At 38.6% G+C, this 21759-nt stretch overlaps 1 protein-coding gene across 1 annotated transcript in view; it reads left to right on the top strand.

Annotated features, from left to right (window-relative positions):
* ITGA2 (integrin subunit alpha 2) overlaps positions 1–21759 on the top strand; it is a 67823-nt gene that overhangs the window by 22972 nt on the left and 23092 nt on the right. The window contains exons 3-14 of the mRNA XM_048291709.1: positions 4152–4261; positions 5210–5301; positions 8913–9027; positions 9431–9558; positions 10688–10836; positions 11831–11981; positions 12410–12575; positions 13844–13917; positions 15241–15379; positions 17979–18124; positions 18829–18972; positions 20858–21061. Coding sequence (XP_048147666.1) covers positions 4152–4261; positions 5210–5301; positions 8913–9027; positions 9431–9558; positions 10688–10836; positions 11831–11981; positions 12410–12575; positions 13844–13917; positions 15241–15379; positions 17979–18124; positions 18829–18972; positions 20858–21061 — 1618 coding nt within the window. The remainder of the gene's footprint in view (positions 1–4151; positions 4262–5209; positions 5302–8912; positions 9028–9430; positions 9559–10687; positions 10837–11830; positions 11982–12409; positions 12576–13843; positions 13918–15240; positions 15380–17978; positions 18125–18828; positions 18973–20857; positions 21062–21759) is intronic.

Genomic DNA, 21759 nt, shown 5'->3' with positions numbered 1-21759 from the left:
TTGTTTCAGTGCCAGCACCATTGCTAATGCGGAGTTCTTTACCCAGCTTTTGTTTTCCCTGACTGCATGCACCACAGTTTGCCCTTTTTCTGCTTGGAGAAGCTCTAGCTGCTTTTTTGTAGGACTTCTGAGTTTGTCACTCAAACTCTCTTGCCACAGCTCACTGTAGTTTCTGAACTTTTGATTCTTGTTGAAAGGATCAAAATTTTAGATAGTGAGAAGTGTTTTAGTATGCACAGAGAGGCATCTATGAGAGTGAAGAGTTTTCTGGTCTTCATATCTAGTCATCACTTCCTGTAATTTCCTGTAGGAAAAAAGGCCAGATGATCTAAGAGGTCCTTTCTACTTTTATTTTCCTATTAGCCATCTTCATGTTTAGAAAACAAAACAAAACACAACACAATGAAGAGCAAATACATGAAAAGAAAAGAAAAAAAAAAAAGAAACCAGAAAATACAAAACATGCTCTGACAACAGCTGGGAATTCAGCCCTTCACTATGAATTCTGATTTTGCTTTCTGCTACATTGCAGTTTGCTGGTTACTAGCTTTGTCATGGTGTAATTTCTCAGAAATAATTCCTGTTGCACTTTGATCTGCCACTCCTCAGCTTGTGTGGTAAGGCATTTCTGCTGAACTTCATTTGACTTCCTAGTGCTTCATGTACAGTGTTGGAGAATGATTAGGGAGATGAATAATAAAATCGGTAGAAATATTACGTTATAGTCACTATCGTATTGTGTAAAGACAGTCTGCAAGGACACATAAGGAAATTTTGTAAAAATAAATATTTAACTCATGGCTGAAAATTACCCTTAATTAATACATTATCCATGATACAGTTTATTTGGAAACAAGCATTCTCAAGTATTTTAGTACTACTTTCTTGCATTCTTTCCTGATATATTCTGTTTCACTTTGCCTCATGCATCCTGTCTAATCACAGTAAAAAAAAAATTTGTAGTTAGCAGGATGCTAGCCAGATACTCCCTTGCTGTCTTCACTTCTGATGTTTCAGAAAGATACACATGCATTTTCTCAAAGCAGCATTGTGTAACTCCCTACTGTAATGGTTTATGTTAACTTTGAAAGGCAAGTAGGACTTCCTGATTTTTAATGTAGATTAAGGTTAGTATTAAATATAAATAAGGCAAAGAATACAAGAGAAATAGAAATTATGTTATTTCCTAAAGCATTTAAGGTTGGCAATTAAAAGTAGAGGGCTAAGCTTGGCTTATGCCAGTTAATAATTTTTTCTCAGGCATGTATTGATGACAGGTTAGTTAAATCAAATAATGGAATGGGTTTAACAGCTATGTTCATTTCTGAAAATCACAGTCAGTAACAGTCAGTTCTAAGTGTTAATTTCTGTGTATGGAGTGGCATTTTTTGGCCTTCATCATAGGTATGACATTGAGTTTCACAGACTCTGCAAATCTACAGGGGATATAGAAAAATAAGTTAATAAAATAACTCCCAGTAAGCTATGAGGGGTGCAAGATAAATGAAAGACAAAATAAAGTAGCTTTGTGCACACTTGGCATAGATTAAAAATTGTATCTAAAACAATAAAAGTTAATCTTGTTTTGTCTTATATTTTCCTCTTTGTACCATGCAACAGCTTCAAGGTTAGTTTCAGGGGTAGCAAAAGTAAAATTATCTTGTGAGTATCAAGTTTAAGAAGTGATGGTTCCTTGGTATAAGCAGATGTTTGGCTTGCAGTTAATGTTGAAGGCAGGGAAAATGGGAGCCAAATAATGTCCATGGAATGAGCAAAACTATGCGTGCTGAAAGGGAGAGAGCAGCTTTTAGCAAACACTGGGGATGATATTTGTCTCTAGTTTATGCCATTAGCAGGGGTGAAACTTGGAGATAGCTTGGAGTTAGGCTTGGATTTGGGTAAGCTAGTGCTGGACTATGCTTCTGTTTCTCTTCTTCTCTGGTTCTCACTCTGCTTGTGAGTGAAACTGTGTGCACTGGGCTCTCAGGAAAACCTGTGGCCGCACAGCAGTGCCAGCACAACACAGAGATTCACAGATTTCATGGCCAAATGGGAGTGGTTGCAGGGGTTATTTCCAAGATACAAGGTCATTCCCTGAACTCTAGCTGTCATCCTGCAAGAACTCTGAAATGTTTGCCTTCTGGGAAACTTAGAAAAAACATACAAGTGTTTATAAATGTACACAGTGCAATGTTCAGCTTGACAGTTAATGCTGGAAAGCTGTTCCAGTTTCAGATATTGCACATGCAGTGTTGCCATCCATTTTAAAACTATTTCCTGTTTCCACGAAAACTCTTACCCCTTCTCTCTCATGAGCCCAGTTAGCATTTTAAAGCCGTACCAAAATTGGTAGTACCTAGCAAGGTGGGAGAGTGTAACACCACGTCTTCTTCCTGTTCCTCCTCCTTCTTCCTCCGACTATTGACCAGCTCCAGCCCTCTGTGTCACTGCAAGTATTTGCAGATTATGTTATCTGTTGGCACATGACCAGTGCAGTAGTTGCTTATGAGCTCTGTTTATTTGATACTGAGCTGCAGCAGTTCTGGTTTCCACTGTGCCTAAAAGACTCAGAAACACACATAAAATAAGAAAATCAGAGGCCTCCTCATGGCTTCTGTAATGTACAATGTTATGATAGAGACAGGTGTTTATATGAACCTAAGCTGCATATTTAGAGATGCTGGAAGTACACAAAGTCCTGTTCCTGCTGCCTGCATAATCAGTGTTTTCCAACAAGGTAATTGAGAAGGAGTTAGGCATTCTTAAAATATCCAGACACACGAGAAAGATAATCTGAAACCAAACCCCCAGTCGAATTGGTAAAATAATGTTACTTGTGTTTAATTGAGGTGAAATAAACTAAAAAATGAGTACGCAGATAGCAGTATTTTTTCTGAGCAAACTAGAAAGGTCTAAAACTCTTTCTTGTGCATCTAAAACTCTTTCTTTTGCATCTAAAACTCTTTTTTGTCACAACCATTTTATTCAAAGTAGTAATAACATTGCAGCAGGAAAATCAGATGATCCATAGGAAGTTAATACTATATATAGCAATTGCTTTGAAATATAATAATTTCACAATTTTTTTAGTAGTGTAAGGTATATTTGTGTTAGCTACCTATAAAATTATAGAGAATAAAAACTTTGCTTCAAACAACCTATTGACACACTAAAAACAATGGTTTCTAATGGAACTCAATATTCTATATTGGGCCCCTATTACTTGTCCTCTTACTGTCCCCAAAATGCATTCATTGCTACCATGGATTGTTCTGTTTGAAAATAAAGTCATAGTGCTGCTGGAGCAAGTACCCATGATCCCTGCTTTTCAATAATCTGTTTTATTTTTAATAACCCTTGAGATCATCTTTTAGAGAGTTGTGATGAAATATAGGTGTTCTTAAGCAGTATTCCCAGAAGGTGAACTAAACAATTTTGTGAAGGCTTTCAAATAAAGATTAAAGGAGTCTTGAAGAGCAGATACTGGAGGGGAAACCTTATGGCAAATGAAGAAATGAGTCAGAGAATATTAATCACTTTGTATTGCAGGCAAAATGATCACAAGTATTAACTTTCGTGTTCAAGATCAGAGACTTTATGCAGCAGATTGTTACCACCAGCAGTACTTTCTTTCTGACTCAGTGTTATCAAGGTGTGGTAGTGTTCAAGCTCAGATGTAAGTGTTTGACTGCTGCTGAGCAGATCCTGTAGAAAACGTTTCTTATCAGTTAAAAGAATAACCTAAAAGGAATCAGTTAACCATTAACAGACAGAACAATAAATAATATGTCTCTCGATCCTCAACATATATATTTCTAAGTTTTTGTGTACCTGTATATATTAGTATCTTCACTGTGTTTCGTCTGACCTGCGACACAATGTCACATTAAAAACAGTACATGTGTTTGAGGCAGCTGAACCCCAAAGGCTCTCCCATTCTTCTTCTCCACCAAAGCTGCCCCTGGTGAATCCAGTGTAAGGTATTGACATGCAAATAAAGCTTCTGAACAGTTCTGGAGAAGACTCCTACACCTGAATGCCTTGGGTGCTATATCTCTGGAAAGCATCTTTTACCTGTTATCCATAGTGAGCCATGCATGCTGAACTTTTCCAGTATCATTGAGGATCTAATGACATTCCTTTTCCTCTAGGTTGTTGGTTGGATCACCCTGGAGTGGCTATCCTGCTAACAGAACTGGAGATATATATGCATGTCCTGTTGGTGTGTCCAAAAACACATGTAAAAAACTGAATTTACAAGGTAAGTTCTAACTGGCAATGTCTTGCTGCAATTGTCCAGTTTTTCCTTGTGTATGTATGAGGCCAATCGATTTTATTAAAACTTTTTCTAACTAGCTGTCTTCATAATCTCAGATTCTGTGGGGTGTGTGTGCTGCAAGGCGTCAGTGCCAGCTGCTGATGAAACCTGTGTCTCTCTGAGCAAAAATTGGTGCCTGGCACTGGAGTCAGGCCAGGTGGTGCCAGCTGCTGGAGGCACTGGGGTCTCAGTGTCACCCACTGGAGCAACTGGGGTCTTTACCCTGCAGCCATGGGGCAGGAACAGTGTGGGTCCCAAAGCCAATGTCTGGCAGATGCAGGGCTCTGTGTCACTGAAGGGCTCCATGCTGGCATCCAGGGGTGGGTGGCTGGCAGGGCAAGTGTCTCTACTTTCCCTAAACCAAGTAGGGGTGGGCATCTGTGTTTGCCAACTAAGTATAAAATGGAGTTCAAGTCTGGATACAGTGAAAATACAGGGCAGCAGAGTGTCCTGAGTTGCCTCCTTTATGTTTATTTGTGGTGCAGACCATATCTGCCCTCCACTGCCCCTTCCAGTTTTCTGTCTAAAGCCTGATACTGGATCAGAGGAGTCTGGTGTCCTGAGGAATGTAACAGTAGCTACTCAGCTGCAGCTACTCAGCCAGCCAAAAATATGCCATAGGTAGATCCTTTTTTCCTCTATTTCGTCTTCAGGTGTCTTGAGAGCAGATACTCTAAATGGCCATACTTAATTCATGTCTACAGTTAATGGTTAGCAATTTTTTTCCCAAAGATTGGCTTTTGTTTCTTTTGTCTCAGAATTGTACACAGCGATTTGGAAAAGGTGCCTTAGATTCTGAAAAGTCAAGTTTTTGAAAAGAATTCTAACTTAGTAAATTGCTTCTACATCTTATTTATTTATCTGTCATTACTTAATCTAATTTTATTTCAGCTTTAATAAATATTCCAAATGTGACTGAAATTAAAGAGAACATGAACCTTGGCTTGACTCTGATACAGAACTCAAAAACGGGAGGATTTTTGGTATGTATCAAGATCATATTCAGTACAGACAGACACTCCTGAGGAGACTGTAGAAACTAGAATTCTCCACATTTTTTCATAAGTCCAAGCTAAATGTATTTTATTATGCAGCGTGTATTAGTGTATCTTTTCCATATTTTAAAATATTGCATCCCACTGCAATTACCTAGGGTCCAAAAGCAATTGTGAAATGTATCATTAATGCAGGAATATTGAGAAGGCTCTCCTTCATCGTTTACCTAAGCATCCTATCCGAATTAATGACTCAGTAATTTAAGTCAGACAATATACACAAGAATATTATACAAGTCTTGTATAGTTCTGATTGTGCTTTCAAAAGACTTTATATAATCTCTCCTCCATCATTTGCACTAGCACAGGCACCTGTTCTCCTGAGATAGTAGGATTTCTAGTCCCATGGATTTGTGATGTGTTTTATTTGGTTAGCAAGCTGAAGGAGGATGCATTTTCTCTGTGTATATTCCACAAACCACTGTCCTTGGAGCCTGCAAAACAGAATCTTACTCAAAAGGAAGCGAATGCCTGTTTCATGTGCTTTTTTATGATCCTAGTCATACGCATGAAAACTGTTGCTGTGTAGGTGTACTCCACTTTGATGTAGCCATGTGCAGGAAATAAGTGAAACAATAAATTACAGACAGAAGACCTCTAGGGTGTCCTTAAGCTTTGTAATTTTTGTTGCATCTTCCTAGTAATCACAAAAATATTCAAATATTTATTGTATTCATTAATACATAGCTCAGTTTACTGAAGTACTTAGAAGTATGCCTAATTCCAACTTCTTCAGCAGCTCTCTTGGAATTAGTAAAGTTACTCATAACTTCAAAATGCAGCAACAGGGCTTTTCTTGACTTGTGGCTTGAAAAGGCACTGATTAAAAAAATCTTACTCTGTCTCTTAAATAATACTTTCAATTACAGGTAATGTCCTATGCATACCCACTTTTAATCAGTGTGAGTAACTGCAGTGTTTTAAAATATCTCATGCAAGAAAATTTGTATTTTCTAATAATATTTAAACTTCTCTCAATGAAAAAGAATTTCCTGCTCCATATGTTACTGATTGACTCTCCTTAAGTTGCATGAATTAGAAAAGGTTGAATTCTAAGACATAAACAGCCACGTCTTTGTCAAAAAAGGCTTCTTTTTAACATGAGGAGAATGGAGTACTGGAGACAGGTGCTTATCTGTGACTCAGCCTCAACAAATACCAAAAGCCCCATGACTTAGTTGTGGCAGGTATTGGACCACATGCATGGACTGCCCGCTCATAATTGCAAGCTGCTGCCAGCCAGGACTTTGCTCTGAGACTCTGCCTGTGGCAGCTGGCCTCTGTGATGGGTTCTTTGGGTTCTTTCAGGGTTTCCCCCTCCCAGCTCACTGTTCTCCTTCCTCCTGTGGCCCCTCCACCTGCCTGTCCTAGTCTGTGCTGCGTGCTCAGTCCCTGGGCTGCTTGGCTTGGAATGCGACCCAGGCTGGCGTGTCTGTGCTGCAGCTCCCAAGCCCTGCTGGTTCAGCTGCTTGATGCCATGGGATTGGTTCCCACAGATATTCTAAGTACAGGGCAGTCTATTCCCACACGCTCATTACATTTTTCTGAGGCATGCTTAGTCCTGTTGGAGAGGTGCTGAAGAACTTCACTGATGGTTAACAAGATTTTTCTGGATTTCCTGACTAAATTTTTATCAGTTCGTTTTCTGGGCAGTGCTTTGCCTTTAGTTGAAAGAAGTAGCTCTCATCTCCCTGCATGTAAAATCTTCTTTTTGTATTTGACACCCCACAACCACTCACCTTTCTCCTTTGCCTTGCTAAACAAATACAGAGTTTTTGGCTGAAACGTGCTTTTTGAAATACACCTCTCTCAAATATCAGTGACCACATCTGTGCTGTATTCCATGTGAGTCTTTCCCAGGCACTATACAGTGTATTTGGTATTTCCCCAACTCAACAGCTTCTCGTCACAATACCTTTAAGCCATATTTGCTTTGCATGCCGGCTGCGTGCTTGCTGTCACCCTGCAGTCATCCAGGGCCCGATCCTTCTGCTTCTCTCCCTTCCATCCAGTGACCTTCCAGTTTAGGTCCACATTTCTTAATGTTAGTCCTGAAGGGCAAGCCTACACCCCTTTATAATATTCTGCCTTTCAAGTTCATCAGTTTTTGATATGTGATCTCCCCTTCATTAATGATGCATCTTGAATTTCTGACTTAAACATTAGAGTTTTTCCCTTTTTCTTTCTGAAGATCAACAAAGATTATTAGAAAATCTTTGCTTTTTGCTCCAAGATTAACATCACGATTTTGAACTCCCACCAATTCAGGAAAAAAAAAAAGAAAATGGCCAAACAAGACTGATCTAAAAGGAACTTTAAATTAACTCTAAAGGCCAGTAACTCTCCTCCAGCTTCATAGTTACCATTATAGATGATTTATTTTGCACCTTTCACCTCTCTAAAAAGCTGTCTTTTCCATTAAGAACTAACCATGCCCCATGTAGCAGCTAAAAAAGCACTTATCTCAAGATCAGATAATGTGGGTATACTTCCTTTCTCATCTAGAAAATCCACCATCTGGTCAAATATCTTAGGATAGTTTGATGTTGTCTCACTGGTAAACCAGTGAGTGATTTAGCTCATTTTCTATTTACTTTTGAATTTAATTACCTTTTTTTTGCCCCCCAGTATCCTTGAGAAAAGTGTAATAGTCCCTCTTTTCCTAAATAGAGGTGATGCAACCAGAGTGTATATATAAGGAAGCTATAATTTCTCACAGAACAGTTGGAGAGAGGTTATGTAGAGGTTATATTTATTTCCTTGAGTTTCTAATATTTTCTTTTAAGAAGGAAATACACCCACCGATTTTCCACCTCAGCCTTCCCCCCCCGCCCCCACGCACACAACTCCCCCTATATTCTCACGGCAAAATGCTGTCTCTGTATGTGGTTGATAAAAGCACACATAAAGATGCATAAAGACGTAAATAACAGCTGGTCGATCCAGATGAAAATACTTTTTTTTTTTTTTTTACAGAGATTGTTTTCAGCACCGAAGCAAGGTTGTTTTCCCCCAAAGTCAATGAACATGGGTGGTTGGTGGGGGGGATTGGTGGGGGGGCGGTGCGCGGCCAGGGGCAGACGTCTCCCGTTGGTGAGAATGGGACCGTGCTCACCGTGAGGAGGGAGATGAGGCAGTTTAACCTGCAAACGCGGGGTGAATTCCCGTTGGGACGAGGCTTTCCGAGGGCTCCGAGGGGTCCCCGCGCTCCGGTCACGGACCCCGCGCTCGGCGCCGCCGCGCGTTCCCCGCACCGCGTGCCCGGGGCGCTGCCGCCACCTGCCGGCCACGAGCGGCGCTGCCGCGGGATGGGCGCCGGGATAGCACCGGGATAGCACCGGGATCCGCACGGGCGGCAAATCCTCCCCGTGAGACTCTGTGAGAGGGGTTACGCTCACTGAAGGGATTTGGCCTGGTAACCCAAGAGAGCTTTGCTGATCCTATATCCCTGTCGTCCTGCTTGTGGTGGTTTTGTATATAGATATGGTGAGACAAGTATTGGTTATTTTTATAGTTTCTTTTTGTTGTTATTTTTTAAGACTTGTGGTCCCTTGTGGGCACAGCAGTGTGGAAGACAATACTATGCAACAGGAGTTTGTTCTGAAATCAGTCCAAGTTTCAAGATCCTAAGAAGCTTTTCTCCTGCTGTTCAAAGTAAGGTGACATGTGCAAATTTTAAAATTAAATTTTAAGTTAAATTAAAAAAAAAAAACCAAACATATCAAACAATAGCAACATATATTGTGTTGGGGACTGTTAATTTTGATTTCTTAAAAAAGTGTATGTGCCAAAAGCAAAGCCCTGTGATTGATATGTAAAGGCTGACAAATTGTGATCCAATGCTGATGTGAATATGGTCTCAGTCCTCTGTATTCAGGGGCATCGCACCAGTGCAGGCTCAAAACCCACATATGCTCCTATTGAGTCCTCATTCTGGCAAAGCCTTCTGGTCCAAAGCGTTGCCTGTGTGAGACCTAAATATGCACCTCTGGATTTAGCTGAAGAGTATACTGAGACTGCAAGTGCATTTAATGTCCACTTCTTATTTTTGTTTTAGAGTGTTCCTCTGTTATAGATGTTGTGGTGGTTTGTGATGAGTCAAACAGCATTTATCCCTGGGATGCAGTGAGAGCATTTTTGAAAAAATTTGTACAAGGCTTAGACATAGGCGTTAACAAGACTCAGGTAAGTCAAAGACACATTCAAGAAAGACCAAAAAAAACCCAAACAGAACAAAACCTAAAATAACCAATTTTAAAGGCAACCAAGTGTGATTTTGTGTAACTACAGTACCTCCCTCAAAGCCACAGATTACACAGTTATCCTATTCAGCGCTGGGGATTTTATCTTACGGTTATCCTATTTTGAAAGGGATTAGTAATTTGATCCAAAATACAACTGAAATAGAAGTCTAGGTTGTATCTAGGGGAGTCAGATCTCTTTCATGCATTAGGTGTAAAAGTAGTTGAAAATACAGCCTTTGGGGATATGATAAAAGTAGAACAGATTTTTAATGGGCTTTTCATACAGCTCTCACTTTCCAACTGCTGCATCTTTAAAACAGGAGCTTTTCCTGCTGGTTTACTCACTGATCTTTGAGGTTTTTTCCTTTTGATTTGATGATGGTAAGGAAAATTTTATTGCCTTTTTTTGTTTTAAACATCTTCTGTCTTTACAGTTGTCCATTTTCCCTAAACAGTTCTGAGAACAAAGACTGGGGCACTGGAAATCTCTCTCCCAAAGGCTGCCTTCTTCCTTGGGCTACTTTGGAAGTGAGGTGCTTAAAAGCTAGGCTTCCTGCTCAGCTCTTTCTGAACCTCACCTTCAGCATCTTCTCTTTTTTTCTTTCTTTTTAAATTTACATCTTATCATACAGCTTTAGCTTCACCTATATTAAAAATAAGTAGGGTTTGCAGTGCTGTAAAGTAACTAACCTTTAGGACTTCCTTAGAAGAGATCAGACTGAGGTGCTCTGAGCTTGTAGAACTATTACTATTTTCTTATTTTACCCAGAGCTCCTTGTATTATTGCTATCCATCAGCTCTTCCAGAAGTAACCAAGCAAACATTTAATGTCTGCTGTTTCAGATTGTTTGCAGTAACGTATTGTAGTCCGTAACAAATGATATGAAGTGCAACAGCATTTTAGCTTTCTTTGCTTTTCAAATGTGTTATTATTAACTGGTTTTACATGTGTTGAAAGAAAACCATGCATCTGCAGACCTTTTACACCAACCTGACACATAAGTAAGCATCATGATTCTATGTAATTAATTGTAAAGCATCATAATCTAATGTAATTTTTTATTGCATAGGTGGGTTTAATTCAGTATGCTAATGATCCCCGTGTAGTCTTCAACTTGAATACGTATCAAACAAAGGATGAGGTTGTTAAAGCAATGGAGAAAACATCTCAGAAGGGAGGAGATCTCACTAATACCTTCAAAGCCATTGACAATGCAAGGTGAGATGCATTGATGATTTACGGTGCAACTGTTTGACTTACTCTACGTGGCAATGAGAACATTTTGAATTTCATTCCCTTTGGAAGACCGTGTGCCCAGGACCTCTGGAGTGGATTCCCAGCACTAGGCAGAATCCATCAGGTGCATTTGCAGTGTCCCATGCAGATTGGTACAGGAATATATAAACTAGAATTGCTGAAAAGCATGTTGTTAACCACTGGGTTGAGCTCCACTCTGAAGTAATTCTGGTACCCAACAGAATTGCTTGTTCTGTCACAGATCTCTAAACATGACAGTGCATCAGAGTGGACAAGGTTTTAGGAAACATACAAAACCATTGAAAGAAGTAAAGTTTATCCAGGGATTCAGTGGGTGCAGTAACATTTGTGTTTGTGGATCAGGCTTTGGTTGATAGCAGAGAAAGTAAAACCTCTTGTCTGTTGTCTGTTTGTCACTGCAGCACCGTAAGTGTGAAAAACAGGTTAAACTTAAAGGGTTTTATGACTGAACACATATACAAACCAGGTCTGTTTCTCAACAGGAAGGTGCTGTTTTGAAGTTTTTTGAAGAACTCTAGGCCAAAATACATGCTGAATCAAATGAATTTGAGAATTTGGTTTAGGAACAGACTCAGCCTTCAATGGAGTCCATATATGCAGTAGAATTGAGAAGTTTTTTATTAATTGTCTTCCACTTTTGTCTGAGCTTGGTGATGCCAGCTCCTGGTGTCATAAAACTTTAAGAGTTCTGATAAAACCCCCTGTTCATTTAGAAATATTAGTACAAAAAATACACTGTTTTTCCTGAAATTTACATTTTTATCAGAAACACCATCCAATCCTTCCAGTCTTTTTTTCTGCTTCTTTGGTTACATTACTTATGCACTACAGAAGCACCTTATTCTAATTCAGTGATGAAGGTATTCATTACAGTGTATGTGCTGGATTCCATCCATTACGGATTGAGGTGTGATAAACCAATGTTTTATAACAGACAGTATGCCTTCTCACCTGAATCGGGAGGACGCCCGACAGCCACAAAAGTAATGGTTGTTGTGACAGATGGTGAATCACATGATGGATCCAACTTGAAAACAGTGATAGGTAAATGCAATGAAGACAATATAACCAGATTTGGCATTGCTGTAAGTAATACTGAAATTATACATTACTGCATTTTCAAAAGATTGTTTTGCTGTGTATGTATGAAAGTGCATGTTCTATACATAAGTGGTATATCATGCATACATTGTTACACTGGTGAGACTGAAACTAAGTCAAATTAATCCTATGAACTGGTGACAATATTTGTCTTTTCACTGGCTGAAAAAGCAAGACTAGAATTGCCTGAGCAACTTCAGTGGTTTTCCCCTTTGCCATACCTTATGTATTTTTCCTGTATGAATGGTCCCTTGCCTAGGAATGAACCTAATAAGCAATTCAGTAATACAAATAAAGGTAACTTTTTTTTAATACACAGAATATTTGCTAAAATAGTATGGAAGGAAATGGAGTAGCACCATGATCTCTTTCACTTTTCTTATTTTGCTGTTTGTTTGTTTCTTTAAACAAGGTTTTGGGATACTTAATAAGGAATGAACTTGATACTAAAAACTTAATTAAAGAAATCAAGGGAATTGCTAGTCATCCAACAGAAAAGTATTTCTTCAATGTGTCATCTGAGGCTGCGCTACTGGAAGAAGCAGGAACGCTTGGAGAGCGCATTTTTAGTATAGAAGGTAAAATACTCAATGTCCCTGAAAAATTAGATCAGTTTCTCCCAGCTGACAAGCTTAGAATTTTATTTTGCTTCAGCCTAGTGCAGTATTGTGAAAATAAGTGGCAGCTGGAGCTGCAGGCTGCTCCCTGCTCACCAGGAGAGCTCTTGTTTTCATAGGTGTTCCCCCAGCTACTCCACCCCTAATTAACCTGAGCTTCAAGTTAACTTCTGCAGTTTGAGGAAAACATTCCCCAGATGATGTAAATTTCTATCATATCTTGGGCTTCAGGCATGGGAGCTTTTCCATATGCAACCAAATATACTTGGAGCTATTATCACCAGCAGAATAAAGGCATCTTCATGCTTGTGAGCTTCACCTGTGTGAATCCTAAACCGTATTAAATTTATTAAAAAAAAACCAACCAAAAAAACCCAAACAAACAACAACAACAACAAAAAAAACCAAAGCAAACCAGAAGACTAGGTAACTAATTACAGAACTGAAAATGCAATTTGTGCGGTGCCTACCAGGCCCCCTCCCTCGCACCACCCCTACTCCTGTGTATTGTTCAGCGGAAGGTGTTGCAGAGGTGACACAGAGATGCTTTGTCTCCCTAAAGCCAGCTTTTAACTTTTAAGTTAAATTCAGACCTTGCTTCAGAGATGTGTAACCTGCCCTCAACACTCTTTAAGGAGCTTATGGCTGCCATTTTCCTGCACTCAGGATGAAATCTTCTCTTTCACTTTCACTTATTCTTTACTAGGCCCATGCTGCTACTCAAAGCAAGGGAACAGGTCTTTTTCCTGAGTACTCCCACTGAATTCCTATCCAGCTTAGGAAATGGATATCACAGTATTTTTCAGGAGAATTCCAACAGTTTTTAAAAATCCTATCAGAAAATTAAAATTTCTGTTCTATTTGAAAGTTGTGAATATACAGTTACTAAAGCTGTTAATTTCAGGATATTAATGCTTCCTAGAAAACACAAAAAGAGATCAGCCACAGTGACAAGGCTGTGCAAACTGATTCAAACCAACTTCATCATTATCTTCTGCTCTTTTTTTGGAAGAGACTTATAGCATGGCTCATGGTTTCATCTTATCAATTTGCCGTTAAATCCTCCAAATTTTCTACAGTTTATCAGCTCTGATTTCCATTGCTTGTAAATGCTTTAGCCAAATTCGTGTATATATACAACCCCCCTATACAGCTAAACTCAGAGGCAGCAAGGCAGGATTTTGTGTGACTACATAGAGATAACCATATATGCATATCTGTTTTACCAGGTACAGATCAAGGTGATACTTTCCAAATGGAAATGTCACAGGTGGGCTTCAGTGCATATTATTCACAAAAAAAGGTATGTGAGTTTAATTATTTAATGATACAAATAGAAGTAAGTATGTACACTTGAGTGCAAGAAAAGAGAAATAAAAGCACAATGTCCAATTTTAAGATCTTTTTACATGCAAGGAGAATGTCAAATAATCCTTTTAATTTTTTTAACTTGAATACATATTAATAAGTAAAGTTGCATAATAGTTTGTTTCATGTAACCATCTTGAGATGTATTAATATAATTATTTCAGTGATTTCTGAGTTCATGTAGCAGGAAAAAATTAATTCCTCTATGTTTGTGACTAACTATATTGTAAAGCTGGTAGGCAATCACCAAAATATAAATAAAACAAGTCTGAAAATTATTATATAATTTCTTTATAAATTATAAAGTTAATAATATTTGTTTAAAGCATATTTCACTTAAAACTTAGAACCAAAATATCAGATATATTTTAATGCTAATCAATTTTAAGATTATCTTTGTAAAATCCAAGTGTGGTTCAATAAGCTTTCAACTGAAAATACAAGAAGGTTTTTTCCTTCTCATAGCCTTTAAAGATGAATGAAATAATTTTTTGAAAGTCCTCTGTATTTGCACAAATTAAAGTTTTAAATTATGAAGAACTTGATGCTAAGAAATGGCAAAAAAATGAGAAACATATGGTTGTTTATTCAGGAAAATTACACATTCAATTTTATTGCAGTTTTCTATAACAGTATCTCAGTTTAGTGAAGAATTTTAATAACTTGAATAAACTAAACTATGTTTGCTTTCTGTGTACAAGATTAAGGATTTCTGTATGAAGTATTCTGTATAATAAGCCATGCTAATTTGGATTTTAGATCTCTCAAGAACATCTCCTTATGTAAAGAATTAAACTGTATCTATTTGCACCAGCTCTTGTGTGCTGTCATTGGCACTTTTGCTGGCCAAAACGGGCTTTAGCTTTTTCATACAGCTGGGTCTGTGTGATCCTCAGTCTTCTGAGGATCATGGGTGCATAAAAGCATGGACTTAGCAAGCCCAACCCCATGGTGGACAGACTTAGGAAATTATCACAGTGTTTAAATAAACCCATTTTATCATGAGTTGCAGTGCCATGGGAACTAAAGCAGTCACTTATCCTCTTCCAGTAGACGGGTGATAATCCCTCTTAATAGGGCAGTAAAGTCTTACACATAAGTGGTAACTCTGAACAGCTCCAGTCAGCTGCCTGCAGTCTTTAGTCTGCATCACAGGCTTAAACACAGTGATGTAGGAAATTAGGCATGGTAGCTTCAGCTTTGCTCACACTTTTTCTAAATCAGGTAGTTCTAAAATGTTGACTTTTATTTTTTAAAGGATGTTCTGCTGCTAGGTGCTGTTGGGGCCTACGACTGGAGTGGAACTGTAGTTCAGGGGTCTTCAGACAGAGTCACCACCTTTCCGAGCCAGGTGTTTGAGAAGATTCTTCAGGACAGAAATCATAGCTCATACCTAGGTAAGGGGCTGAAATGTAAATCTGGAAATGTGTGAAACCTTGATTAAGATATTAAAGAAGTTGGAAAATTCTCCTCTAGCCAGATTTGTGTTAAGAAATTATTTGAGAATATGAAAAGAATTTTCGGTCAAAAAAAGATTATTTTTTACTGGTCAACAGTTCATTGAATAAAAACTTTATTGTGTTTTTAAATTCTACTAATATCAAAGTGGTAAGCTAAAAAAAAAATCAGTCTTTGTCACTGCTGTGGTTTAATCCCAGCTGGCAACTAAGCAGACACTCAGTCACTCCTCTTGAGGGGAGTGAGAGTGGGGGATAGTCAGAAGAGCAGAAGTGGGTCAACTCATGGGTTGAGATACAGACAGGGAAAGTAAAAGTCATGCATGCAAGCAAAGCAAAACAAGAGATTGATTGACCACTTTCCATGGGCAAGCAGGTGTTCAGCCATCCCCAGGACAACAAGGCTTCAACACACACAGCTGTGACTTGGGAAGACAAATGCCATCACTCTAAACATCCCTCCTTCCTCCTTCTTCCCCTGGCGTTATATGCTGAGCATGCCACTATATGGAATGGGATACCCATGTAGTCATTTGTGGGCAGCTGTCCTGGCTGTGTCCCCTCCCAACTCCTTGTGCCCCCCCAGCCTCCTTGCTGGTGGGGTGGGGTGAGGAGCAGAAAAGGCCTTGACACTGCATGAGCACTGCTCAGCGGTAACTAAAGCATCCTTGTGTTATCAACAGTGTTTCCAGCATAAATCCAAATCACAGCTCCATAACAGCTGCTGTGAAGAAAATTAACTGTATTCCAGCCAAAGCCAGCACAGTCACAGAGACATAATAAATCATGGGATTTGAAAAGGCTGCTTAGTGAATCACACTGATCATTATGTGTTTCTTCTGTTACAATATTTGTGTGTTTTTCCCCAGTTTGATGTGGATGAGAAGCTGATTGGCTTTCTATTGTTTCATATGTGCTTGCTGTTTTCTTAGCCTTTACCACTTCAGTTTGTAGTTTTCGAATATTGCTACCATTTAATAGAGATTTTACTTATAATCTCCTTATGTATTTTTGACATGTTTTTTGACCCAATAAAGCCAGTCACTCTCTATTCTCAATTCATTTAAATGTTTTCTGTAAACTTTGAACATGCCTGCTCTGCTGTTTCATCCCTGAATAATGCTACTACATTAAGCACCTATGAATTTCTTATTCTTGAAGTTATTTAATAATATGCTGTCTTTGCAACCAATATACTCTTTTTTCCCCTATGACTCAGCATTACTTGCATCCAACAAAATGAATAAATTAAACCAAACCTAATGAGCCATAGCTCTTTTGCATGTATGACCTCTTCAGACTTTCTGTTACTTCATTTTCTTAATAATTTTTAAAAGCTCAGGTAATTTCCTTTCTCTACAAGGCAGTTTTAGTGCATTTACTTAAATCTTTCTGGAGAAAATAATGTCCCTTTTCTGTCCGTTCATTTCCCCTCCACTTTCTGTCCTCCAGTAGGAGCTCTCCATACCAGCTCTCTCTCACCAGCCTGGGGGAACATAAGTTAAAGAGCTGCTAGAACATCACAACTTGCTTGATTGGCCCCTGTTCTGCACTGCACCCCCTCACATCAAATGACTGTATTCTGTATTAATTAGGAAGGTGTGTACTTAATTTGCAGAACAAAATCTTGTTTTGTTGCTCATTGAACTGCCAGTCACAAAAGTTGTCCTCACCCTAGAAAAACTGTGTCTGAACAAAACTCTGAATTAGACTGGTATAATATAAAGATCAAGGCATAATCCTTTTAGACTGTGCTCCTTGTATTGTCCTGCAGGTTGCTAAAGATCTGCATATTCTGTCCCATCACTGGCATTTTGTAATTGTCTTTAACTATAGGCTTTATAAAGGATGACTTTGTTTTCTTCACTTAAAATAAATTTGCTGGAACTAAACCACCGAAATGTAAAGTGTGTACTAATGCTAGATTTATACTGCTAAAATATGGTTACATTTTTGCAGGTATTAAACAATGTTTCCTGAAAGCAAGTAAATGCTAGAATAATGGTAATGAGGATTAAAATGTTCAAAGAAGTTCAATCAACCCTCCCAGCTGACAAGCTGTTAATGTAGCCTGTTCTATTCAGACAAACCACTGGTCTGTGGTTTGGTGAGCTGTGGGAAAATGTGCTGCAAACTTTACAGAAGCTAGGTGTTCCTCCTCCCTAGTTTGAAGACTGGTCCAAATGTAAATCTCATATTTCTCTTTATTTCTTCTTTCCCCTTTTTTTTCTTCGCACTTTTTTTTCCTATCTCCTTCACAAGCATGACATTTTCGTGGTCTGTATTTTACTGAATAGGCTAAACTATTGTCCATGTGATTCTGTAAACCTGCTTCGACTTGATGCGTGTGTCATTGTTCTCTCCAGGAGAATATTGCAAATTTTATGCTTATGTGACAGCATAACTTCCCATCTGGAACCATCATTCTCTGTGATTAACATACCAGATTGACTCATCCTCCATGCCTTTATGGATAACCAACTGATGAATTGTAATTAATGGTCTCCCACACATGTTAAATATTGGCTTCTATCCCCAGGTTATTCTGTTGCTGTTCTCTCAACTATGAGCTCTGTCTATTTTGTTGCTGGTGCGCCAAGATCCAACTACACTGGCAGAGTGGTGGTTTTTGATGTTGACAGTGATGGTAATATTGCAATTGTGCAGTCACAGAGAGGCGAGCAGGCAAGTATATTTTGGTCATGAATACAGACTTTCGGGAATCTGTTTTTATTGACCCAGCAGTAAATTGCAATTAGTTTTGAAAATTCCTCTTTCTCTCCAAGCATTTAGAATCCACTTGAAATTTTCTCTGTCACTAGACTATTTCAATGAGGTTGGCTGTAACTCTTAAACAGTATTTTAGGAAGTCATCCAATTAGTGGTGAAATATAATATACAAACCTAACTAATGTATCCTTCTGTCAACAATTCAAACTGGGAGAGACTCAGTGAACTCTGTTCTGCCTGAGAAGTTGCGAAGTAGATGACATCAGAAGACAGATCTGGGAGCTCAATCTCTTTTTCTTATTTGGAAAAGAGGAATGATTTTAGGTGGTTTTGGTATCATGCGTAAGACAAATCTGAGAGTAGATCAGAGGTTGGGTAGTTTCATGCGCAGTTCTAAAAAAAATGTACTTCCCATATCTTACTTTCCATTGGCATTTGTATTGCTGACTGGTAAAGCCATGGTAGCAGCTACAGGACAGAAACAGTGAAACATGGTAAGGATATGATTCTTCCAACACTGAAGTATGCTACAAAGTAATTTTATTCAGCAACATTTAGTAGTACTGGAATCTTACTGGATGTAAGTTTTCTGAATCAGGTGCTAAAACATGATTCAGAAGAAGCATATGCAGTGACAACCCATTTACTACTGATTTCAGATTGGCTCCTACTTTGGCAGTGTGGTGTGTTCAGTGGATGTCAACAGGGATTCTGTGACAGATGTGCTTCTTGTGGGTGCACCAATGTTTATGAATGACCTGAAGAAAGAAGAAGGGAGAGTATACATGTTTTCTGTCACAAAGGTAAAAATGGCTCAAGCCAGCATTCCTTAAGGCTAGTTTCTTTCAAATCAGACTGGCCACATGCAGGCTAAAAGGCCTTTGGCCTCTCCAGATCTTCTAAGTCACTATTGAGTGAACATTTTCAAAGTGTTGGAAATATTTCAAGTGACATTTTTTTTAACAAGAAACAGAGCATGTGCATTTCCTGGGATGTGGCATAAGAGCAGGGATGAATGGTGCCAAGCCTACCTGGTTAGAGGGCTGTGTGTGGAGGCCTTTCTAGTGCTGCCTCATGTGTTCTGCTTTTCAGCAGCAGCTGCAAACTTTCCCCAGAATTGCTTGTGCATGTAATCTGGGAATTAGCCAGCTGGAACAGACCAAAATGGAGCAAATGAGCAAGACAGTAGCTAAGCACTCTTAGTGGTCAGGGGCCTGGTGTTCTTGGTGTCTCCCTGGTCCTAGTACCAAGGAATGTGCTTCATGGTAATATAGCATGGGTTGGCCATATCTCTGAAAAACTTAGCGCAAGGCTTTTGCTAATTAATCTGCCATTTGTTCTTGGTGAATGTATTCAATGCCTGACAGTATTCTCAAAGCAGTTCGAAGAAATGCTCTTCTACCAGTTTTCTGTATTGTTTTGTAGACTCTGACACTGGATGGTTACTATAACTCTTGTTGTCCCCTCTATCCAGTAAAGCTGTGTTACTTGTCTGATGCTTGACTGATGGCGCTTTTTATTCAGACCTGTAGTAGGTGTTTCCAGAATATCTGTATTAACCATATGGAGCCCTCTGGCAGTTTTGAACAGTCTTTCATTCACTGGGTGTCTTCAAAGCAAATTAATATCTGCCATCCATCTGAGAAAACAGAAAATGGTCTCTTTACTAGGTAAATTGCAATCAAATAAATAGAGAGAAAGGATCACCCTCCTCAGCAGGACCTCAGTCAGACCATCCTGAAGCAACAGGAAACTACCCTAAAGAAATTTCAAGGTAGATGAAGGAGCTGAAAGTTGGCAGCTGACACTGGTCTTTGTGCCTGTGGCATCAGACATGAAATATGAAAGAAAAGAAAAATGAAAGGATTTTTTTTTTTTACTTTTGAAAACCAAATAAATTGGAAGACCATATTACAACTTGTAGTTGTTGTCAAATATTAGGTTTAAAATTATTTAAATTTTAAATACCAAAGAATAATGAAAGATATTTTTTAATATTTTTTAAAATAATCTGGATTTGTGCAAGTTGTCCCTGTTGTACAAGTAATACTTTTCTAGTCATTTTTAATAAATAACTTGGCTGTTATTTCTAAAATTTTAAGCACAGCATGATAACTGAGGTTAAAGGTGAGAAAGCTATTTGCCAGAATTGCATTTTATCTAGTGTAAATGGGATTACTTAACTATGAAGATTTCCAGTCTTTCTTTCTTCATTGGCATTGGAGAGGTCAGGAGTTTACGATTTGGACACATGCTTTTTGCATTAGTTTAGTAAGGAAATTCCATTTCTGTTTCAAAGAATTATGTCCAGTTACATAATTTCCATTCCCTCTGCATAAAAACTGGTAATCCAAAACTGGAAACTGTACTTTTCAATGTATTGTGAAACTTTCAGAACAGTCAGATGAGGACAGTGAGGGCATTTAAGCTTCATACATATGGTTATATTTGCTTTTAGTACTTTGCATAGCATGCTTTGATTTTGCTGTGTAATTCTTGCCAAGACTTTGAGACATAATGCAAACTGAATGGGCAATACAATGGGGAAGGAATTCAATGTTGAGCTGTCCGAGGGGAATGTACTGGAAGACAGAAACCAAAAACAATGCACATAGATACTGCTCCTATGAATAATCTGATGCAATGATAGCTGTGTTTCGGTTTTTTCTTATTTTTCAATTTTTAAAGAGAATCTTGGATCAACGAGAACTCTTGAAAGGTCCACAGGGGTCAGAAAATGCACGATTTGGATCAGCAATTGCAGCACTTGCAGACATTGATTTGGATGGCTTTAATGATGTTGTAATAGGTGCACCACTGGAAAACCAAAACTCTGGAGCAATTTACATTTATAATGGATTTCAAAAGACTATACGTACCAAATATTCTCAGGTAAATAACTTTGTTGCATAATGCTGTACTCAGTGCCCTAAGATCTGCTAGGGGAAAACTGAAGGTTTCCTGTGTTTTAATTGGCTACTGTTTCATCCTCTTAAAGGAGTACTGTTATTCTCATGGTTTATTTCACGTTTTGTGACTCTCCTTCCTTCAGCATACCCAAGTTGATGTTGTGGTGCTTATAACTGAACCATATGGAGGAAAAGGATGTGCAAGATGCTCATTCTGAGCCATTTTTGATGCCTGAGTGTGAAGTCAGCTAATATCCTAAATGTTTTTGACAGCCATTATTTCCAGGTTTTTAGTGTTGATGTACAATGAAGATTAGATAAATCCCAGCTCTGCAAATTACCTATACATAGTATTAAAGGGAAAGTCTTTCAATGGGTTTCATATATACTATATTGGTAATCTAATATCACTTTCCATGCAGATTTTCTGGTTGCAGAAAAAGTAATTTGTTAGAACTCCTATTAAGCTTCATATTCTTTGAGTTGCTCAATGTGAATGGGAAAAGTTTCCATCTGTATCTGGCATACAGCAGTCAGTTAGCTGATCTACTCCCAAGATAGAAAAGTCTACTCCTTTGTCTGCTCCAACAGAGGAGAAAGAAGTGCTAAAAAAGCATCTGAGAAAACACCCACAAATGCATTTTGTTTAGACAATAGATTGGATATACAGGGAGTATCAGT

This window comes from Corvus hawaiiensis, chromosome Z, assembly GCF_020740725.1.
Source record: "Corvus hawaiiensis isolate bCorHaw1 chromosome Z, bCorHaw1.pri.cur, whole genome shotgun sequence".
NCBI classification, from domain to species: Eukaryota; Metazoa; Chordata; class Aves; order Passeriformes; family Corvidae; genus Corvus; species Corvus hawaiiensis.
The sequence above is the reverse complement of the archived record's forward strand: the minus strand, read 5'-3'. Positions and strand labels throughout refer to the sequence as shown.